This window comes from Elaeis guineensis, chromosome 8 (assembly GCF_000442705.2).
Source record: "Elaeis guineensis isolate ETL-2024a chromosome 8, EG11, whole genome shotgun sequence".
Classification (NCBI taxonomy): Eukaryota; Viridiplantae; Streptophyta; class Magnoliopsida; order Arecales; family Arecaceae; genus Elaeis; species Elaeis guineensis.
This window is the reverse complement of record NC_026000.2, coordinates 12,877,467-12,900,064: the sequence shown is the minus strand read 5'-3', so window position 1 is coordinate 12,900,064 and position 22,598 is coordinate 12,877,467. Positions and strand designations below refer to the sequence as shown.

The window sequence follows — 22,598 nt, the reverse complement described above, 5'->3', positions numbered from 1 at the left end:
GTTTCCCTTTTGTAGACAGGTGACATAGGTTTGCTTTTTCCTATTGTTTCCTAAACTTAACCATGAAATAAATTACTTTGATAAGATTTGTTAGAAAAAACTAATGGCAAAGTTTATGGGAAAGCGATGTGCTCAAATATTTGTAGCTGTGTTAACCAGTATTAACACAATGTAGCATACCAGCTGGTATGTCTCAATGTTATATAGTGTGGTATGGTATTGGACAATTTATTGCAAGTAGGAGTAGGACTTTAAATGATATTTTTGTTTGATACGTCTATGATATTTTTGTATGATACATCTCATTTCCATAAATTGCCCTCTTTTTTCTATTTTTAAGGCCACAACTGTTAAAATTGTTTCGATGCTCATTAACAATTTTGCAGTTTCATTTTAATAGAAAAGTCCTTGTAACTAGGTAGTAAGTAATCATGCCAACTTCAATATAATACAACAATATAAAGCATGTGTATGCTAAGTTGTAATCTTGCATATTCTCATATTTGATCCTCCACAACCCACCCCCCACCCCCCCACACCCTAATTTGACCGGTTACATTCCTCACATCAAGAAAGTATCATGAACAAATCATACTTGTTGTCACTCTGAAATTTGCACCTAGTTGCGTGGTAACTCATACGATGGCATTTTTGAGAAACAGAATTGTGAACCTACAAAATCATTTATTAAGATGAATGCTTAGTCACATTCTAGTTGTGTCTTGCAACAGGCACATATAAGCATATAACAAATTTTAAGGATAATATTTTCCATGTAGTTTCCTCTGATAAAGATTGATATACTCATCAAGTTCTTTTATGCAGCTTAGGTCTCCTCGCTGGTATATAAATAATTTCAGCAGTCATGAGGCTAGTATGATTCATTTGTAAGTATACCTGACTCTAATAAGCTAAAATTACAGTTGACCACTGACTGCTATGAGTATGACATTTTATTTGTGATAATTTACTTTATACAACTAAACTTTGCAATACTAAATAGAATGTGTAGATGAGGCTTGTGGCTTCATTTGTATAGGATTTTTTTGGGTAGTCATTGTTCAAAATTAGTATATCTCAAGAATTCCAATACAAATTTGTGTGTTATTACACTATTGCTGGATAAATTCTACAATTACTATGTGCACTTATCTTGCAGCTGGTTGCTATGTGTGTATTAGATGCATAAATTTATCACTAGACTTCTTGGGTTGTGATCTTGTTTTGCTAAAATGTAGTCGTTGCTGGAACATATTTGATTAAATGAATAAAATAACTGACAAAGAAGTGAAGCTTTTATGTTGCCTAATATTAGTTTGTTTTGTTTTAACATAGAACTGGAACACTTTTGTCGCATAACATGACAGATATTGGTTGTCATCTCTGTTTAAGGCTCTTGATATTCTTGGTAGTATAGTATGCATTAGAAATGTTCCTACAATAGTTTCTTCAAAGAATTAAAACACTCTTATTGCATAGCATGACAAATTATATTTGTCATCTATGTTTTTTAGACTCTTGGCATTATTGCTAATATTCTTAGGAATGGTGGTTTGGGGATCAATCTGTCAGAGTACCATATGAGTTTGCATTATGTATCATCATTGTGCTTTTTGAAGTTGAATTATGGAGGAATGAAATGATCCTCATGGATGTCATACAAATTTCCTTATACTGGTGTTGTGAGGGGCATAGAGAAGCATCACTCACGGGATAAAGATGCACAAATATGAAGCCAATCAAGAAACATCTGATAAGGGTTTATTTATCTGTAGATTTAGAGTCCAATCAAGAAGACAGTTCAACCTAATGAGAAGAAAGATCTGATCACAAAAGGTAACTAATGCAAACATTAGATAATCTTTTTATTTCTGCTTGCGTGCTGGTCAGGGCTTAGCATTGCCACATCACATTTGACATTTGCTTGCATCAGTCCAGCAAGATCCTGCAAATCTGTAGAAAAATTAGCAATCGACATGTTAAGATGAGTTGTTTTATTCAATTTTCTAGAGGTTTACAGACTATTTGCTTTATATTTGTGTAAAGAAATGTTTTTAATAAATAACCATGGTTTTTAAAACTAATACGGATACATAATCATAAATCATTCTATAAATCCATGCTTATTTTTGTTCAATAAGTGAATTGCATTGCTTTAAGTAATTTGCTATACATATTAATATCATAAAAAAATGGCACATACTACCAACACAAATGAGATCAACTTCATGGTAGAAACCTTACAGAACATATAAGTCTTTTTACACAAAAAATGCAACCTTGGGCTGTTTAACCTTATCAAGTTAGCCTTGAAGCATGGAGTGCATTGATAGGACCTGATGATTATTTTTTCTGCTTCTCAGATGCTCGTGTATTCCCACCAATGGAACTATTCATGTGTTACTTCCCTTATTCATCTTTGTTTTATCTATGACTCGTGGAATTTGGTGGATCATGATTAATACTCAGAAATTGGTTGCTCTTATTCTTGTTAGAACTTGAAGCATGATGTTGATTCTCATTCAACTGATGAGGTGCTGACATATCCAACATGATGCTATATTACTTTTTTAAAGAATATGTGGGTTACTATCATATCCAAGGAAGCCGGAACTGGATCCAGTACCCGTGCTAGCGGTACGAGCCGGTACGGATTCACACCGGACCGTCGCACCGATATGGGAGAAAAAGGGCACTGGGGAGGATGAAAAGAGAGAAAGAGAGAGATAGAGAGAGAGGGGAGAAAGGAAAGAAAAAGAGGGAAGGGAAGCCGCTGGAGAGGCTGCCGGAGGGTCACTGGCTGGCTGTCGTGGCTGGCTGTTCAAGGTCGTCCTTGTTTCATGCTCGCGGCACCGCAGGCATTGATTATGCTATCTGGCGGCCACAACGGCCATCTAGCAGCCTCTTCGCCGGTTGTATGTCCCTCTGGTATGGTCACTCACCCTCTCTCTCTCTTTCTCTCTTGTTTAAACACCCTATCGGGCGATATCAAGCTACAGTGGTCTTCGCGGCCCTCCGTCGGCCTCTGACAGCATTGTCCCATCCTCCCCTCCCCTCCTTTTTCTCTCTCCCTTCCTCTCTTTCCCTCTCCCCCATCGGGTGTTTCGATTTACCTATTTGAACCGTCTTGGTTTGCCGTCGGTACGGCTCAGAACGTCTTGAGCCGTTCGGTTCGGGATGGTTCGGCGAACGGCGATCATATCCATATTTTAGCTTTTAAACTATAGTAGAAAGAAAGCTGTGTAGACTACTAGCTGTCATTCCATGTGTGCAGCTAGCACCCTAAGATTGTTCTGTTTCTTCAAGCATGCTTAATAATTATATGTTGGTTGTGATAATAGAACTTATATACATTGACATTTTCAAATAGGAACTGCAAGAAACTTTGAATTTCATAAATATGTGAAATAATTATTTTTATTCTAGGTGATCCACAATAAGATGCATAGATTATGAGGAATACGATCGATCAATTTTCTTGTTTGTTGATCAAGGTTGGCTCGTGAGAGGGATACTTCTTTAAGGAACCTCATTAAATCCCATCATACAGGTCTTAAGGCTGGAATGATGTTCAACTCAAACAAGAATGAATGTTGTTAGCTTGTAGAACCATTGTTATCTTTCTTTTGATCACCTGGATTGGTAACATAGTTTAATTGCTAAATGACTAACACCTTTTGATACATTATATTACTTTCTATTACTTTCCATCAACGTTCACAGTCTTGGTACCCAGACCCTGTGCAAGTGCCACATTGGTACAGTGCCAGCATGCCCAATGCAAGGTCAGTTCGATGCTCAGTATCCAATGCCCTAACACCACTCCCCCCCCCCAACCGCGCGACCGCCTGCAGTTATCAAGAATTGGTTCAGTATGGTACAATATGCTCAATTTTTGCACCCTAAGACAAACATCACTTGATACAATTACTAGTTTATAAAAAATAGGGCCCAATAAATGAGACTTCTAATCAAGTTCTAGATTTTTTTTAGTGTTGCATTGTTGATTGTTCACTGGAGTGACGTACTCTTAGTAGGATGTCTTCACATTATTTGTGCATTCAGATATCATAGAGGTCAATTTCCTGTCCATTTCTAATATTATTCCTTATAATTTTTTGTTTCGATGCTTTGCTTCTGTTTGATTTAATGCAAAATCGTGCAAGGTGCTAAAGATTCCATGTTATTTCTAGTTTTTTGCTTCGTGTATAATAGGTCCTGATTGAGTCATTATTGACTTGTACAGATGCTATCACGATGGTGAACACTACAATAGCGTTCGGTTGAAGGAAGATTATTGTGAAGGACCTGCTAAGCCAATCATTATTAAGGTTTTTCCTGTAGAAGTTCGCCATAGCTATTTTCATTTGTGTTTCTTAAAAGATTTGTTTTATACTAATATCTCTAATATAGAAGTCCAATATGCAAGTATTTTGTATCTAACTTTTGGTATCATTCTTAAGGTAGGTGGATGCTGAGATCTCTGCAACTGGCCATAACAAAAAAGTAACAGTTAATAAATCAAAAGGGTCCTCTCATAAGCAAACTTTTGATGCTCAATCAGTTAAAATGGTTATGGCTGGAACAGGATGTCAGAATGTTGATAAGGTTGAACAGGTGCGCATATTCTTATAGTTTCCGAATAATGTAGGAAATTCCTAACAAAAACAAATTCATTTTTTTATATTTTTAATTTCTCATTTTGTTTTACAAAATATAACTGGACAATTTATCTGATTATGAGCCAGGTTTTACGAGAAGTAGATGGTGATGTTGATGCTGCAATTGAATTTTTGATAGCAGATCAGGAATCAGATGATAATGTAAATGCCTCTGAAGACAATGTCAATCATGGTAATGTTCCATCCAATATGCAGTTGGTAGACATATTTTCTGATAGCATAACATTTTTTCTTTTCCACATGGTGGCTCTAGTGTTAAAACTAGTTTCCTTTCTGAAATTCATACTTCACCATAAGTTCTACTATCGTAGCATTTGGAATAAAGTGTTCTTGTATTTTTAGTTGGTGTCAGTTCAGCCTCAGACAATTATATTATTGATGACTGTTAATGTAAGTAAGGTTTTAAATCCCATGGGATGGAGGTGTCCCCTTTTCTTCATGAAACAAAGATGCCCCTCTATCTTGTCCCATCTGGCAGTGGTCTCGATCATGCATCGTGGTAGATGTCCTCTCTCTCATCATCTTCTTTTCTTTCTTTTTTCCTTCTTTCTTTCTTTTTTTTTCTTTTTATTCGACCTTCCTTTCTTTCTTTTCCTTTTTCTTTTTTTTTTATCCCTTCATTTCTTTTTTTTTTCTTTTTCTTCTTTTTTCTCTTTCCTTTCTTCCTTCTCTCCCTCCTTTCTTTTCTTCTCCCTTCCTTTCTTTCTTTCTTTGTTCTTCTTCTTTTTTACTTTCATTCTATCCTTTTCTTCATCTTTCCTTTATTTTCTTTTTCTTCTTCTCTCCCTATATGTATGGGTTTTGGAGTCTCAACATCATCCTAGTCCCATTTTCTTACATGAACCAGATGAGACGGCTGGGACGCCCTCCATCCCACTGGGACATAAAATCTTGGATGTAAGTTTCAGAACATTTGTTAGCTAGTTTCATGTTTGATTTCTTGGTGAGATTTTGTTCAGGTTTTGGTCTGATTTTTTTAGTTTTGTTTCTCTTACTAAAAATATATTGGTATAACTACTATGATATATAAAATATTCTTGGGCATGCAAAAGTGGTAGATCAGAACTTGGAACTTATCTGTTTACCATACATTGAAGCATTAACTAATTATAAGTCCCGATGAGATACTATGACTGCATGTTACAGACTGACCTTTAGTTAGTAGTTACTGCAAAGAGATTTTCTTTCAATTAGTTTTAGTATTTTTGGCCATAAACAAACCATTTCATTGTATTCATGAAATCACTGCATGTGTAATGGTATGCATGCTAGCTTGCAGTCATTTAATTTAGTAGAATTAACTTCATATTTCTTTTTGCCAAGATCTCCATGCAGTCAATCAGCAAATACTAAATACTTTGTTTGGAGTTTTTTTTTTTTTATTGAAGTTATAATGGCCACCATCAACCACTATCACTACCACCCCTACTAGACGACCACTACCACTACTACCAAGGTTTGTGGAACTATGCTGAAGTGGACTGGTCAGTTACCGGCACTGTTCATTCCATCGGTTTGAAATGTAAGCCTTACCATGCCTATGGAGAGAGAGCAAGGAGAGAGAGGAAGAGAGAGATAGAGAGAGAGAGCTTAAAACTCATTGGAATAGGGGATTCGTTGTTTCAAGCAAAAAAAATTTGGGATCCCCTATTTCGAAATGAAACATGGGATCCCTTGTTGACAAGGGCTTTTGAGCTCTCTCTCTCTCTCTCGCAGCCCCTCTCCCTCCCTCTTTGACACTCCCTGTGTCGATATGCTCCAGAATGGCTTGGTACAGACAATACTGTGCCGAATTGGTCACTGGCTCATACGATCGATTCAACAAACCTTGACTACTACCACCACTAGACTAGCACTACTTGTTCTCTCCCCTCTATTAGTTTTTATTTTTTAGGATGACTATCACATGGGTTTTTATTGGGAAACTTTATTCAACATGTTGTCAGTTGGTACTAGTACTTAGTATGCTATCGTGCCATCATGGGTGAAGCATTTGCATGGAATGGCATGGTAAAGTACATACATGATACATGCTTATATCAGTTTGGCTTGCTATTGGCACACACTTACTATTAGTAGGAAGAACTAAAGTCTTGGATTGTTGGGCACTCCTAGGATGTCATAACTATATTAAGCATATCTCATTGAGCATCTCTCTGATGCTTATTTAATACTAATGAAGATTAATAGAATGAGTGGATATATTAAAAAAATTAGGTTATAACATAATGACAGGCAAAATGTAGACTCGGATCATCCCATATTCTTTCTTTTTTGGTTGAACTGGATGAGTCATATAACTCTAGTATAGATACATATAGAAGAGTCAGCAAACAAAATGTCCTGAAGTTGGGATGAAAGGGTAGTGGGAGTCTCCAAATTGCTGTGCCCCATATGCTCTGCTACAAAAGAAGCCACCTAATTGGCCACACTGTTCACCTCCCAGTGGACGTAGACTGCTTGGAAGTCTTCATCCCATATTCTTTTACTGGCCACACTTGTATTTGATCCCTTTCATTTGTCTAACAGCTCTTGGGCAACTAGTGTAACTAGGAATATTGTGGAAGCTTGCCTGGTCTTACATGTTCTAGATAGCCTCAAAAAAGCAATAGCTGCAATGCTATAATGATTTCAAACCTCACTTAAAAGGCTAGTTATTGTTTGGGGTCTTGGGCCCTACTTAAGTAGCCAAGGGCTTCCTAGACACATGCCAAGTGTTCTAATAAACAAATGCTTGCACAGGTCCTCACATGCTCCCTTTGTTTGTCCAACGTGCGCTCCAAGTCAAGGGTTCAATCAGAAACACCATGATTAGCTCATGGTCAATCTTAGAAGGGCATGAGCTGAAGTGTCCCCTAGCCACATAGCCTACAGGGAACACAAAAATATGGGCTCTTTTGGGGCACAGACACTTGTTTATTAGTAAATTGTGTGTGCATTGGGGAGGCCTTGGCTGCTTAAGTAGAGCCGAGGACCTCAATTAATACTTTGGCTAGCTCTTTCTAGGTGAGGTTCTACATAATGACTCACTCTACAGCTTATGTGTGGCTAGGGGACATTGTAGCATAGATCCTTTTGGGACTGACCAGTGACCCCAATCCGGTTGTGGTGTTTATATTTAGATCCCTAGGCTTAACGAGTGAATGTGTGAGGACCTACTCGAGCATGTGTTTAGACCCACATTAGGTGTGTGCTGGAGAGGTCTTGGTACTTAAACAAGTCCAAGAATCCAACTTAATAACTTCTAGCTAGTCTTTTTAAGTGAGGTCTTTGGTTGTTACAAAATTATCTATGACATACAATGATAATAGTCGTGTATACTTTGTTCTAGACATCCTTCTTTAAAATTTCCACTGAGTGCAAAAAACCTTAAGGGGTTTTGACTAAAATCTTGGTGCAGAGTGAATTCCTGTGCTAACCTAGATGTATTTGATGCTCTTAATTTTATGTGTCATTAATCTGTGCAAGCCAATATCAATTTAGAGAAAATTGCCATCTCTTTGGATATATCTGATAAATTTGGAATGTGGAGAAAATTGTCTGGTCGCTTTTCTCCAAAACATCCCTTTCTTATCAAATATATATAATATTTCTTCCATTTCAAATGTTAGACAATTATTATAAATAGGTTTGTATATATGGTAGGTCTAGAATCATCATGTTCTCACTTTTTAACGGTAGTTAGCCACTTCATCCTCAAGGTTTTAAGATTGTCCAGGAGATGATCAAAATGAAATCTGTGGACGACCAGAGACTGCATCAATGGATACTGAATGTGAAGTTGGTGTAGCCAGTAGCAACACTCAACCTGTTCAAAGCCACAGTATTCAGCATGACGATAAGGTATTAGCGATGAAAACAATTTTAAACACCTATTTAACTTGCTGAAGTCTGTTTGGAATTCTTATTCATACTTGTTTATACGTTATTCTTCTTGAAGAAAATATCAAGAAATAAAGAGTGCCCTTGTGGATCAAAAAAGAAGTACAAGGCTTGTTGTGGTTCAGCTAAGGGGAAATCCTCAGCATCACCTGTAATGTATACTTCTTGCAATCCTTTTCCATATCTTTCTGAAGAAATTTGACTATTCTCTGCCTTGCGTATTTAATTTTCTGTTGAACCTGGAAAAAGGCACAACATTCAACTCAATTTCTTGCAGCATTAATTTTTCACTTTGCTCTGCAGAATCAGCAGAACATTTTATGCAGCATAAAAGAATGGTCAAAAAACTGTTGTGCCAATACTGTTTGTAGAATGCTCTGTATTGTGCTGTAATGTTATATGAGATCAAACAAATAATGAAAACTTAGTTTTCAAGATAAGCTTATAAGAAATTATGCAATCAGTTTTCAGGTGCTAAGGTACTTGATACCCCAACCCTTATAGTATGCTGATTCTTAACCAAAGGGATATGTATCATAACAAAATATATGGTATGGTCCATTACTTATATTCGATGGTACAAACTGAAAAGCCAAACTAGAGCACAAATGAAGATTCAACCACTGCCTCATTGAGCATTTTTTTTTGTTCAGAGCTCCCATGAATCTTTCTTTGTACTAGTTTATCATCATTTCTCATAATTTCATTTTTTTTCTGTGCTTTTTCAATCAGCTAATCTATCTTCTTGGTTATCTTATTTTCCATGTACCTGGAAAAAGAACAAATGGAAGGACTATATGCAAACACAAGATAATTGTAAACTAATAGCTTAATGAAGATTGTGATTGTTGGCAAAAGAAGGCTCAAGCACACGATGATCGGAGACATGAATGCTACTGCAAATGTTTATTTAACCAGGAAGAATTGTGTGAAACGAGTATAATAAAAGAAATGCTGGTGTTGCATAGTTTAGGCAGAGTCATAATATATTTTTTTAAAAAAAGGAAAGGGTGCAATAAGACTTATCGTTCCTGACAAACCTGCAAACAGTCATCAATAACTCTGCTGCAACTATTCTCAACATCAGTAGATAGCTTTTTGTGGAAAAATCTTTCATAGATAGCTAAGTTATGTAATTTTGCATCAAGAAAGATCGATAGCTTTAGCTGCTTCATAGCTCTACAAGAATGTAACAGCACACTAAAATATGTATAAGATATTGGATCTTTTTCAACAATGTTTGAGCTTTATAAGTTTGTATCCGGCAATAATCAATGTTATTAAGAAATATAAGCATCTAATGTATACAGTTGTAAAGTGTCTTACTCTGTAATAAATGGAAAATTAGAAGAGAGCTTTCACCTTTGTATAACATCGAGATTTATTTCCAACAGCATAATAGAATCCTAAACATCATCATCAATTTTTATAATTTAAAATTGTATGATGATTTCTACAATATTTTGAGTGCCAAACATGAGAATACGATATATCTAATTTCTGCATTCCTGATTGGAAAGTTGAATATGCATGGCAGCAATGACAAATCTGCTGCCAATAAAGGCAGGAAGGGAACAAAGCGCAGCAGGAAAAGGGAAAACATAAGAGAAGTACCAGGCAATGGATCTGGACCTCTGCCAGATATGGGAGCTCTTTGCATTTGATCTTGTGGTATGGCACAAAAAGATGCACTGAACCATGAGCGCACATTTACAATCCTATATTTGCACTTCTGAGTTGATAATTCTACACCTGATCTCGGCATCATAATTTGGTTGGAAGAGAATAGCTAGCAGATTCAGTGGTAGGATGAGGCCTCATGTTGAACCTTCAAACCTGTCACTCAGAGCAATATGGTACCCCAGGTGATGTTTGTTATTTGACAATACAGATATGATTTGTTTGTCACGCCACCAAACATTGTTTTTCTTTGCAGGAGTAAAAGAGAGACAATTACTAGTATCTCCCAAGGAAATGAAATTCTTTCAGATGCATGGTTTCACTGGGTATTTTTGTATGAGCTATTCGTCACCAGCTGAAACTTTGGTTTACCAGTAATGTGCAGTGAGTATTCAGCAGTTATTATGGACCACATGCTGTTGTAACCATCTGCATGCTTTTCTTTGGGTAATTACTTATGCATCCTTAGCTGTATAAGCAGTGTGCCTGGATCGGATGCAACATAATTTTCAGTTATGGTGTTTGATTAATAAGGTAGATATCATGCCACTTTGGAGCATTCTACAATGTACCTTTAATATTTAGATGCTCTGAGTAACGGAGGATGCAGGATTTGTAATTTATAGGTTTTGATGTGATGAAAGAATGCATGGTTTCAGTTACAGATGTGGACGTGGTAAACATGTGACAATTAATGCAGGCGTTATAACGTATATATTTCCAGGCATGCGCTCACACGTGGTACATGAATATGTGCATCTGCCTGGTCCAGGAGTTCTTAAAGAACCTTTGATTCTAGGAGTAACCCATCTTCTTTTGGTGGAACTCATGCGCTGCACAAAGTTTGTATATGCTAATGGTATGGTGCACTTGTATCGGTACCGTGGGCTGCTTATACTAAATTCTTGATATTTGATTATCAAACACCCGGGGGTGTGGGGTGGGGAATCCGCGCACACGATTGGGATAGCCATTTTTTGACGGTGACCACCCTTTCCCCTCGTGAAGAGGACGGTAGAAGATTTCTTACATGTGACAGAAGGCTCCTTAAGAAAACTAGATGTAAGAGTTGAAGGGAAATTACCAACCCTGGCATGTCATTTACGCTGCATCGTAGCACATCTATGAGTTAAATCCCAAGCTATGTAGAATTCTAAACACCTAATCGGTCCTATCTTGAATAGATATATATAGAGATTCACAGAAGGCAATGGACAAATCTCATACAATGACTCGAAATGATCTAAATCATGTGCGGAGATCCAAAATACATCGCACGTCCCATCACTCAATTTTGCTACCAGAAACCGAATCTTTCTCCATGCAATATATACCGCATTCTGGTGTGGCGGCAGCACGATCCGATAATGACGTGAGCCATGGAACCAGCATGCGATCAGCCACATGCTGCCAACCTTGCACGCACAAGCTCTAATCAAAACTCAAAACCGTCAACATCTTCTCAAACCTGCTCGAGAAAAATAAACTTGGAGGGGTGTTTTCCGTACTATAACATCACCTAGTTTTACCATAAAAGCTGTCCATGGTTGATTACCAAAGACTCGCTACATGTACCTGTCTTGCATCGCCAACAACACCTTGACCAATTAGTAACGCGCTGCATTCACCATCTTAGAAATATTGTACCGTTGCATTTACAGAGCTGAACTCTTACTTCGCATAACTCTCATATTCAGTCTCCTAACAGCACACACCAGAATCCTCACTAAAATCATATTTATGCTCACGTGGTGAGATCTCAGTTCCACCAGGTCTCCCGTTACACCACAAAAGTCCATGAATGCTTCGGTGGTGCAGCACCCTATTCACATTCACAGACAGCACTTTTACCTACCAACAAGGAGGATATTCCTAATGTGGTACATGATTGGAGTCGTTTTTCCTTCACAATTCCAGAAATTCACCGACACCGAACATCCATAGTCTTCCCCTCCATTGCGGCATTTTATCTTAAATGCAACAACAAATTCAAATAGCAGCAGCAGCAACATTCTCCGGGTAATCTTCCAGCTATATGGCCAGCCTCTGTTGGTGGTTAGGACGCTGATTAGGATGTCTCTGTCTAAGCCCATCTGCTTCTTGTTCATGCCATATCGGACCAGCATCAGCTGCATTCATGTCTTGGTTACGCGGAATAAGGATCTCTGACTCACTGTTTTCCACCGTTTTCTCCCCATAGTTATGCAACCTCCGGCCTATCAGATAGCGATCATCCCTTATGGAATTGTGGAGGTTGGTGAACCAAACATGGAACCGCCTGGCACAGAAGCACATCACACTGACAAGGAGACATCCCAGCCAGGCAAACCGGTACACGGCAGAGTTCACTATTAGTGGGTAGCCAAGGAGAGGGAAGATGCCCTTTGCAAACACATAAGGCACACACAGTGCAGTCAGCAGCTTTGAGACAATTGGGAACACAATCTCACGCAAGACCCAAAGCCCCCTCAACCGGGAAAACCCATCCTCTCTCACCCTCTCAAACTTTCTGCGCCATCTTTCATCTACCAATGGTGCCATCTGATCCAACATAACCTACAACAACACATAGAGCACACTTAAATATGCTAAAAATGCTAGAGGAACACCCACTCTCTGCCCAAGTGACTTATTGTCAAATAAAATTGTTCAAATATCAATTGTGACTTTAAAGCCCTCACCCCCACCATAATTATTTTTTTTGAAGAAAGGGAAAAAGAAAAAAAAAAAAGATCAGGAATATGATAAAGCTACAAAACCTAAAGCTGCAGGCATACCAAGCAAACTCAACAAATAGAGAAAGGAGCTAGTAGTAGTACCAGTCTAGTCCATATCTTAAGAAATATCAGCCCCAAAGCCCAATCCTGGTATAGGAGGAAAACTGGGCTTTCATCCACAGGCACCCTCATTGGCACAATCACCAGAAGCTCAAAAAGGAGACCAATCAGCACAGGGATAACAAAAATCTGAAAACAATGACATGGGGATGATTTAAAGAAAAATAAAAGAAAAGAAAGTTTGAGACAGTTCTAAAGAAGTCACCCTGCATGACAAAAATTACTTACCCAAATAGACAGAAGGGCAAAACTCTTGAGAACGATTACACACCACTTCCAAATCTGTGATAACAGAACGTGTGCTCTCCGGGTTTTGATGTATTCAATTGAATATCTGGCTCCAGCTATGACAGCCCAGATGATGTAACACCCGATACTGAATGCAAATAGATCTGACAAAGTAACGAACATGTTAAGTAATGAACGTGTTGATTTTCCATGATCAAAATGATATTGATAGATTGACCAATGATGAAGTACAGCTTTGGTATTTTCTTGAACATAATTATTACCATTGCACTTGATACCATGAGTAATTGGGAGGCGAGGGATGGCATTAAATAGTGTGCGCCCCAGTGAAATAGGTATAACTATCATTGCTGAATTAAAGAGCAGAAGAGTCATCCATGCTAACACCAGCAATAACACAATACGGACTACAAAACCATACCTGCCGAGAATGAATATACAATTGTCATATCAGAAGATAATACTCTAAAATCAGTGTTTACCCCAGACAACTGAAGTAATAAACCAATAAACGATGCAAAAACCTACAGAAGATAGACACAAGAACCAGCAGATAAAAAACCTCCAGTAGGCAAAAATAATAGTCAACTTCTCCCAGTATCTTGCATTCAATTATCTACTTCAATCCAACTTTACTAATGGCAATTATGATGTAACATAATTCTGATTTAACCCAGTTTAATTGTGTTCTAATTGTTGAAATTGGTCATAACAAGACTTTCATAATTAAGTTGTTCATATAAATGGTCAATTCAACACTTCTGGTTTCGTGAACTTGAAAAGAAACTATCAGTACTCTTTAAAACAATGTCAAAAAAGTATCCTCTAGGACCTCTTCAGCATATTCGACTTGCCAGGGTCCCCCCATCAACCACTAGAGAAACAAACACCTAAACAACTTTCCAATTGCGATAAGATCTTTAAACAATTCAAATAACCTAAATGTGAATTTACAGATGCCCCATAAAAAAGCTCAATGCCACAGAACTTGCAGCAATTCGAAGAAAATCAATAATAACACTACATGTCAAAATAAACAAGTCAATAAAGTAATCTAAAAAGGTTCGGGTTCTGTAGGAATGCAGTTTCTATCCCTAACAAAAATTTCACGCACCAGCTTGCTAAAGTTCAAGAACTCAGGACCCAAGCAGACAAGAAGTAGGATCTTATAGCATGATCCAGATCATTCTTCCAGTGGTTAAGCACATCCTTGGAGCAGTTCATGAACAATATAACACTCATTATTCTCCCTCCAAAGGTTGGAGACCACTCCCAAGCAAGGGGGAAGGATGCCAAAAACTGGATTTCAATATGAAAACAGCCATCATCTATAATTATATAAATCTGGTGAAGCATATTATGTGACAAAGCCTCATATGACGACAAAGAGGCAACCAGTTAGAATCCTACCTAGTCCATGGGACAATTGGAAAGTTGATATGCGTGTGTGTGTGCGCGCGCGCGCACACTCTCTCTCTCTCTTAGAATGAGAAAATGGAGACAAAGAATGGCCTATGCAGGCAAACCTTGTTGAATTTTGACTAAGATGAGGGTAATTGCTGCACACAACCTAAAAAATGATAAGCAAACAAAACATATAATTAGCGATACGGGAAATTCTATCACACATATGCTTATTATGTTTCCTTAGGGCCTGTTTAGATGTCTGGGCGCAAAATCCCATGGGATTCATGGGTCGGGCTAAGACAACCAGCTAAATTAGAGTGGACTATAACTATTTTTATAAGAACCAAAAGAACTATAAGAGCGGGCCAGCCCGAATCCCATAGGGAGGAAAAAAAAATGATCTGCCGAGGTCTTTTTGTTCTTCCTATAGGATACAGACTGGTCCACTCCAATAGTTCTCCGAGTTCTTGCAAATTTAGGCCAAATCTAGTTTGATTTAACTGGTTGTCTTGGCCCAACCATTGAACCCTATGGGATTTTGGGCCTAGACATCCAAACAGGCCGTTAAAAGGGAAAAAGCCCATCAAAGTCTAGTCATAAATGAGTACAGTATCATACATATTTTTGTATGCTGTCCAGTAATCTCTTTCTTTGGATGAGCATTTGATGTATACTGTGAATACAGAGGGGTTCCATATTTTGTAGGCTAAACTCTACCAAAATTTTTGTACCCTCTGATATTTTAATCATCCTCCCATACCCACAACCTGATGCTCTAATATCCCTCCAAAATAAGAATCTTCTGTACATATAATTTGAGATTTTGCGCATACACATATATGCAAGCACACATGGGTAGATTTAATGTTTCCAAGGCAGAAGGATTTTTAATTGTTCATTTGTTCCCTGCGTCTCTTGACTTCATATGATCCACCACTCATGCATGTAGACTATAGAGCAAAAATTCACGTGGTTTTTTGGCAGTTCAGAGCCATAGATCTAAACAAACCTTTTGTTTTATTGTATAAAAACCCTTCACTTAAACATCATTGAATATAAACATCATTGAATATACAGGTAGCAAGCTCCAAGTTAATACTTCATTATTTCATTCTAATATTATATTATTTAACATGTACCTGATACAACTTAGGTGTATTAGTTTGATAGTTTCCATTCTAGCTTAATGTTACTGTATTCTATACATGGACCCCCGCCTACAAGTGTCTTAACTCAATTGGACGTGAGTGATGCAAGAGTGCATATTCTTATGATGCCTTCATGTGTGTGTAAGCATGTGTATTTCAAACTGTCTAAAAGTGCTTACTCAGAATCCGCCTGATCATCTACATCAGAGTCTTCAGCAACATCAGCATTTCCAATAGGATGGCCTCTCCTGTTATGATCATCAGCAGCAATTAATGGTGCCAGAGGCTGGTCAGGCTGCCCAGCTCCACCTTGATGTGCATCATGCATTCTGTCTCGTCTTGCTAGTTCTGCATTCCCAATTTCCTGCCCTGCATTTTCCCCAGGTCTGGGTAGTAAGAAATCAGTTAAGCCAAGAGCCCAGCCGACCGCAATAAACCAATGACGTAAAAGGGATTTAATTGTCGTTCGTGGCTTGAAATGCTCAATCGCAAATGGAATGCAGATTTGGAACAGAAGCACATCCGCAGGTATCTCAGTAAAAGGGTCAAAAACACTGCACTTGTAAAAAGAAATGCTAACAGAATGAGAGAAAAGATTAAAAAAAAAAGGATTTATGATACAAATAAAAAAGAAACAAGCAAAAGAAAGTTTCCTGTCCATTGAATAAATAAATCAACAACTCACGTGATATCCAATGGAAAAATGGAAGGTGCTAATCGCATAGCAAGTTTGACAGGTAAGAAGACAAGCATCACAATCAAGCTTCCATAAACAGCAACAGACAGCAAAACTCGTCGGGCATGTTTATGCACAGGGTCATCAATTAGATCACGAAATGGGTTATAATTTGGATCTGCTGGGTCCCGTAGAAAATATAGAACTCCATTTCTCAATACCTATCAAAAGTAGAATACTGATTAGAAATTTTTTTTTTGAATTTTGAGATTTTTTTTAAGAGCAATCCGTGAAAGAAAGAGCATTAAACTAAACCATACCCCTCGAAGAAGACTGACAAAAATGCTAATTTGAAGCATGTAAACAATTCCAACAAGCCAATGAATTGAACAACTTGACAATGGTGACAAAGAAAAGAACTCGACCCTTTGAGAAATTGTTGCACCCAGCATCCTTAAAGTACATACATCAAGCCACCACCCACACATCAATGGAAAGACCCCAAGTTCAATCACCAGAAGAAATGCGACCTTAACCATAGTCATCAGATGCCTCATTGCTCCCACAAACTGTCTGAAAAGAGATGGGATTGCCTCTGCTATTGTAGCTATTCCATAAAGCCTCCCCATAATCAAACGCTCACCCCTAGTGTATCGAATCAAAGTGAGGAGACCAAGATAGAAGAATACCATAGAAAATATGAACATATACCCAACCGCAAGTGTAGTGACATCTGAAAGACGTGAATAGCCAAGAAATGTTCCTTTAAAGAGATCTGATGCAACATGCGTTCTAAGGCTATTAGAGACTTCATCTAATACAGTTGCATTCAATTTCAAGGATCCTGCAACTGCCTCCACCATGTGACCAAGAACACCCTCATTATCGCTTTCAGCCGACAAGTTCTTTACAGCAGTGAGTGCATTCTTGAAGGTAGTGTTAGCCAATGAAAGGGCTGATTCTGTAAGAGGCATGACTTTTGCCAACACTGGACTAGATGCAGATGAAAAGAACCATGACAAATAGTAGAGTACTATCCTTCCTAATGAAAAGGGTACAAAAACTACAACACCCAAGAATATCGCATTGCTTGCCAATACCTGGCAAAAAAAAAAGACAATTATTCAGCACTACTGGTAAATTAACACAAAGCAGCATGATAAAGCATTAGCTTAAAAATACAAGCTAGACATTACACAAGGCATAGGTAATATGATCAAACATCTAGGTAATTAGGTATGTACAAAGCGGGGAGTTTCATGAACCACTACAGTGTTAATTTGAGAAGAATACCAAGTCAAAGATCAGAACAAATCAGTAAAAACAACAAAGAGTCTGCATATTAAATAGTATGGCAGAAAGGATTTTTTTTTCCCCTTCACTGTTGTGCATCTAGATTCTTCAAATAGCCGCAAACCATGCCAGAATCATATAGATAACAATAAAATAGGGGTCTAAACCAGGCACCTGAAATCACATAACCAGGAATTCTAGTACCAGACCATATGCAATAGGAATTTTTTCTTCATTATCATCATTGATAAAGCTGATAATGAAGTTAGAAAGGGACTATAATTTTGAAAATCTAGGACTATAATTTTGAAAAGCAAGGAATTAGCATATAACTAGGGCAAACAGCATATTCAGCTCAGATTTGCCAAACTCACTTGGTACAAGCATAATCCAAGCCCGAACAATAATACAAAGATGAAAAATAAATAATAAATAAAAAGAACCATGAAAGAAAACAGAGGGCAATTTTCTTGCAAAGAAAAGGTTGAAAGGTCCGTTAAACAAACAGCTGAAGGATGAAGATACACAAAATCAGAGAAGTGCCTCCGGCTGCAGGAAGAATAAAACGGCAATTCAAACCATAATACTGCATCCCTCAAACTTTGGGCAATATCCATGGCAATTTATGCATATGGGTGAGGTAAAGATGAAATGATAATGATTAATAGGATAAAAAAATGATGCACTGCAAGAAGGTTCGGATTTTAGGTAATTAACTAGAAAGTGGTAGAGAACCAATTAAGATGGTATAGCCGTATAGGCATATGAAACAAGAAAGTGAGGAGACCCTCAGTAGTGGAGCAGTCGTATTTGTCTTAAAGTTTCAGGGTTTGAGGGAAGAGAAGAAAGAAAAACTAAAGTGAACACAAATAAAAGTTATGAAAAAGGATTCCTAAGAGCTCGTAGTGATGCCAAATGTAGAACGAATGAAAAGAATTCAAAAACTGATATGGTAACCAACTTGCAAAGGTGTAAGCAAAGGCATCAACATAACATAGTAGCGTTGTTCACAAGATGACTACTTCCACCCAAATGAATCAAATTATTGCCATCACAGCAACCTAAATAAATAACTAAATAAATGATTGAAATACTGAATTTTAGTTTCTAAGAAACTTCAATGGCATATAAAAATGATAGGCACCTAGAATGTGAGCGCAACAATTTGCCCATCCATAAAGGCAACCACTTGATCACAAAATACACAATCATGAATTCAATCAATTCCTAATCATCCTTGTTCAAACAAGTTAGCTAGATGTTTTACCGCATATGTAACACTAAGCATAAAACCATACTAATTAGTATAACATAATCACAAAGTAACATCCTTTTATTCTGTAAGATGGATGTGATACTGTATGTTCCACTAGGCCCATGTTGCATTGCCATGAACCAATCATACCTTCTAACAAGTAATGGCTTTGAGCATAAGCGACCAACACAACAAACAAAAGCCATTTTTTTGGCAGAGAACAGAATCACTTTCACAAAACAAACTAAAATATAAACAGCCAGCTAATGACCAATGGAAAGAACAATACCCTTGATTAGTCTCCTTCAGTAAAGAAAAGCTAAACATGTAACACAAAAACACAAATCAGCAGCATAAAAACAACAATGCACTTACAGTTATAGCATTTTCAACCAAATGGAATACAGGCCCTTGCATGCCAACAAGCTCATCAAATGGTACATCTTCTGCACCATCTGCATCATCCAATCCATCAAACATCTGTTCAACATGTGCTTCAAGACGAGCAGCCTGCATTTCCAAACGTGCAGCAACATTTTCTGCATTTCTCCTTATAATTTGACCTGCCCCAGCAATTCCTTGGGCCCCACCTGCATCCTCAGCATTCCCATCACCAGCAGCAATCCTGTTAGCAGGGCCAGGAAGTCTTCTCACAGCACGAGCACCATGCCTTTCATGACCTTCATCATCCCTCTCAGCATCATGTCCTCCAAGTTCGCGTAGGTGTCTAAAATAATCCCTTAATGAAGTTGCCCCAAGAAATATAAACACGATGCTGGCAGAAAGTAGGAACCCATGTAGGCAATCAGTTAGAATCAAAGGTGCAGATATGTGACTCAAAAACAGCCTTTGAGCTTCACCAAGACTCCTCACAAATGTCAAGCGCCATATCCAGAATGTAATAAAAGGTATTATGAGGAGCCAAACAGAAAGAACAAAAGCAAGCCGGAGGAAAAATTGCAGGACATGACATGCTTTCATTGCCATCCCAACCACAAACTCCTGGAAGGGAAGTCTTGCAGGAGCATTTTCAGCATAAACAGGCGAGAAAGAAAATGCATGTTTACACACCTGCATAGCATACTAAATGCATTAAGAAGAGGTCATAACAAACTAATAAGCACATTAAACATGTTGAAGCATAAACAGAGTAAGAGAATGATCATGCAAACCACAAAAAAAAAAAAAAAAGAAAAGAAAAAAGAACCCTGGAATAGCACATGAAATCTTAAAAAGGCAAGACAAATAACAAATCTATATAACAGCATCAAAGAGGTTGATATATATGCAAGTACTACAGGAAACATGTTGGCTGACCCACATTATACTTTCTACTATTATAATGGGAACTCATGGCATTTGACTTCCTCCCCAAGTCCAGTTCAATACCTGGCATTTTTAAAAAGTCAAAAGTAGGGCTCATCAAGAGCGCGCAACTCCACAACAGAGCCATGACATAAGCATCCATAACTCTGTAATGAATGATGATTCATCATGCCAAAACATCTTCCTATAAGATTCCACTTTTCATGTGTTACTCGGCCTGGAGCCTAAAAACACAGAAGAATTTTACCTCCATAATCTTGTCAGATTTTGTTCTCTTTTCCTCCTCCATCACCAGTTCCTTGGTTTTGTACATTTATCTTCACGTTCCACATACTGCACATGCAACATGCTAGTGCTTCACTAAAGACAAGAGGATGTGGTAGCTACAGTTTGTCATTGAAGGTGACAAAGTAGCTCCTTCAGTGAAGATTCTCTCTTTTAAATGTTGAAGGTTTAAGTGCATGAAGTAAGAAGCTAGTCAAAAGGCAAATCTATGATTTGAACTGGCTCTAATGTTTATTCAGGAAATGAAAAATGAAGAATGTGAGCAATCATTTGTAGAGCCAAATATACAATAAAAAATAGAAGACAAGTGAATCCTATGCAAGGTCTGACAAGATTGATGTTATGAATCTACATAAATACTATCATTTAGTTTAAGAAATCAGCAACTTGAGGTTCAAAACATATCAATATCTACCTTGCAAGTAAAACCTGGTATAAAATATTATCCTACTAGTTACTGTCTTTCAAATGAGAAATCATCTCTTTAGATTGGAGTGATAGAGCTGTCTCCTGGATTTTGGTTTACGAGGTTACATCTAACAAAAGAATATACGTCATCTCTAGTATTGTAAGACAGAAACTGACTAAAATAATGGTCTTCTCTCAAACAAACCTGAATGATCATTTTGCAGCAAAGTTTTCCTAATAGCAAGTTGTTCCTCAAGAATGCTGATGATCACCAGTGGGGCTCCAATTGGAAACCTCAGCATATGGATCAACAAGTCACGAACTGCAGGAGGCTAGATATGATCAACTGTCAACCTAGCATACCTTAAAAGACAGTATGCTACATCAACATGATCAGAGAGGACAATGCATAGATAACAAGTGGCAATGTAAACAAAGCGTCATAAGTATGTTTTACAAGTGTTTTATCTCATCAACAATTCAACACATCACATCCATCATCACCGAGTATCAACCAGTTTTTATTAGTTTGACATGAAAAGGACTGGTACATTTGAAGCATGCAAAAATTTATGGTTGGCTGTCATATTCCCTATGCATAAAAAGCATCAACACTCCAATTTTTCAAAGCCACGTTGACTTGCATGTATCCCTCTTAATTCTTTTTGCAACACAAATTTAAGCAATTATTCATTAAAACAAATGGAACCTGAACTGCAGATTGATTGGTCTATAGAACATGTGGAAGATTGATTAGTAAAATAGATGATCGACCAATAATCCTAATAGATTAGTATTTTAAGAATATTCGCGGTAATTTGAAAGAGGACCTTTCAACGGACCCAATTTCTAGATCAAGAACAGCAAAAACCTTAAAGAAATTCACATGATCCACATCACGACCTCCAAACACGATTCCTCAAAGGCACGCTATAGAAATCAGCCCGACATCCAACGAAAAATAAAGAAAAGCAATCCCAAACCCTAACTACACCACCAGATTAAAAAGACCCAAGGAAACCCTAATACCCGACAGAGGGATCGATCGAGACGAAGAGAGAAAGGGGTACCTCGCACTGGCGAGCGTTGCTGTGGTTGAGCCACTGGAGGAGGCAGTCCTGGTGGACGTACTTGATGCTGCCGCTGCAGGCGCAGGGGTAGCGGAGGGGGTTATCGGCGTCCCCAGGGTTGCGGCAGATCCGGCACACGTCCCCCTCGTCCTCCTCCTCGTCGTCGTAGCGGGAGCCGGCAGGGCTCACCGACGGCGACGGCCACGGCGACGGCTGCAGGGGCGACGAGGAGGGGCCCACCCCGTCGGCGGGGGCAGGGATGATGGGCTGGTGCTCGGCGGAGATCTCCTCCATCGGGCGCGAAGCGCAGGCCCTCCGGTGATCGGTCTCTCTCTTTCTCGGTTCCTTCTTTCCAATATGGAGAGGCTGAGAGGGGGTCCAAGGGTGGATGGATAAATCT

General features: G+C 38.2%; 2 protein-coding genes across 13 annotated transcripts in view; one reads left to right on the top strand and one right to left on the bottom strand.

Annotated features, from left to right (window-relative positions):
* LOC105050149 (OVARIAN TUMOR DOMAIN-containing deubiquitinating enzyme 7) overlaps nucleotides 1–12,155 on the top strand; it is a 21,089-nt gene extending 8,934 nt beyond the window's left edge. The window contains exons 5-13 of one of the 12 annotated variants that reach the window (XR_012134024.1): nucleotides 826–887; nucleotides 4,247–4,331; nucleotides 4,468–4,617; nucleotides 4,749–4,854; nucleotides 8,392–8,525; nucleotides 8,623–8,720; nucleotides 10,102–10,235; nucleotides 10,347–10,420; nucleotides 10,501–12,155. Coding sequence is in view for 7 of the 12 variants with exons in the window: in XM_073242877.1 (XP_073098978.1) it covers nucleotides 826–887; nucleotides 4,247–4,331; nucleotides 4,468–4,617; nucleotides 4,749–4,854; nucleotides 8,392–8,525; nucleotides 8,623–8,720; nucleotides 10,102–10,228 (762 nt within the window). In the remaining 5 variants the exon portion in view is untranslated. The other 11 variants (XR_012134023.1, XR_002165266.3, XR_012134022.1 and 8 more) reach the window with 11 other exon arrangements.
* On the bottom strand, nucleotides 11,844–22,598 carry LOC105050148 (probable E3 ubiquitin ligase SUD1). Its single transcript, XM_010930049.4, has 9 exons — nucleotides 22,199–22,598; nucleotides 19,485–20,180; nucleotides 16,882–17,661; nucleotides 16,571–16,782; nucleotides 16,065–16,439; nucleotides 13,594–13,751; nucleotides 13,310–13,473; nucleotides 13,064–13,210; nucleotides 11,844–12,800 (listed from the first exon to the last, which is right to left on the bottom strand). The coding sequence occupies exons 1-9, from the start codon at nucleotides 22,490–22,492 to the stop codon at nucleotides 12,276–12,278; spliced, it is 3,351 nt and encodes a 1,116-aa protein (XP_010928351.1). The 5' UTR covers nucleotides 22,493–22,598; the 3' UTR covers nucleotides 11,844–12,275.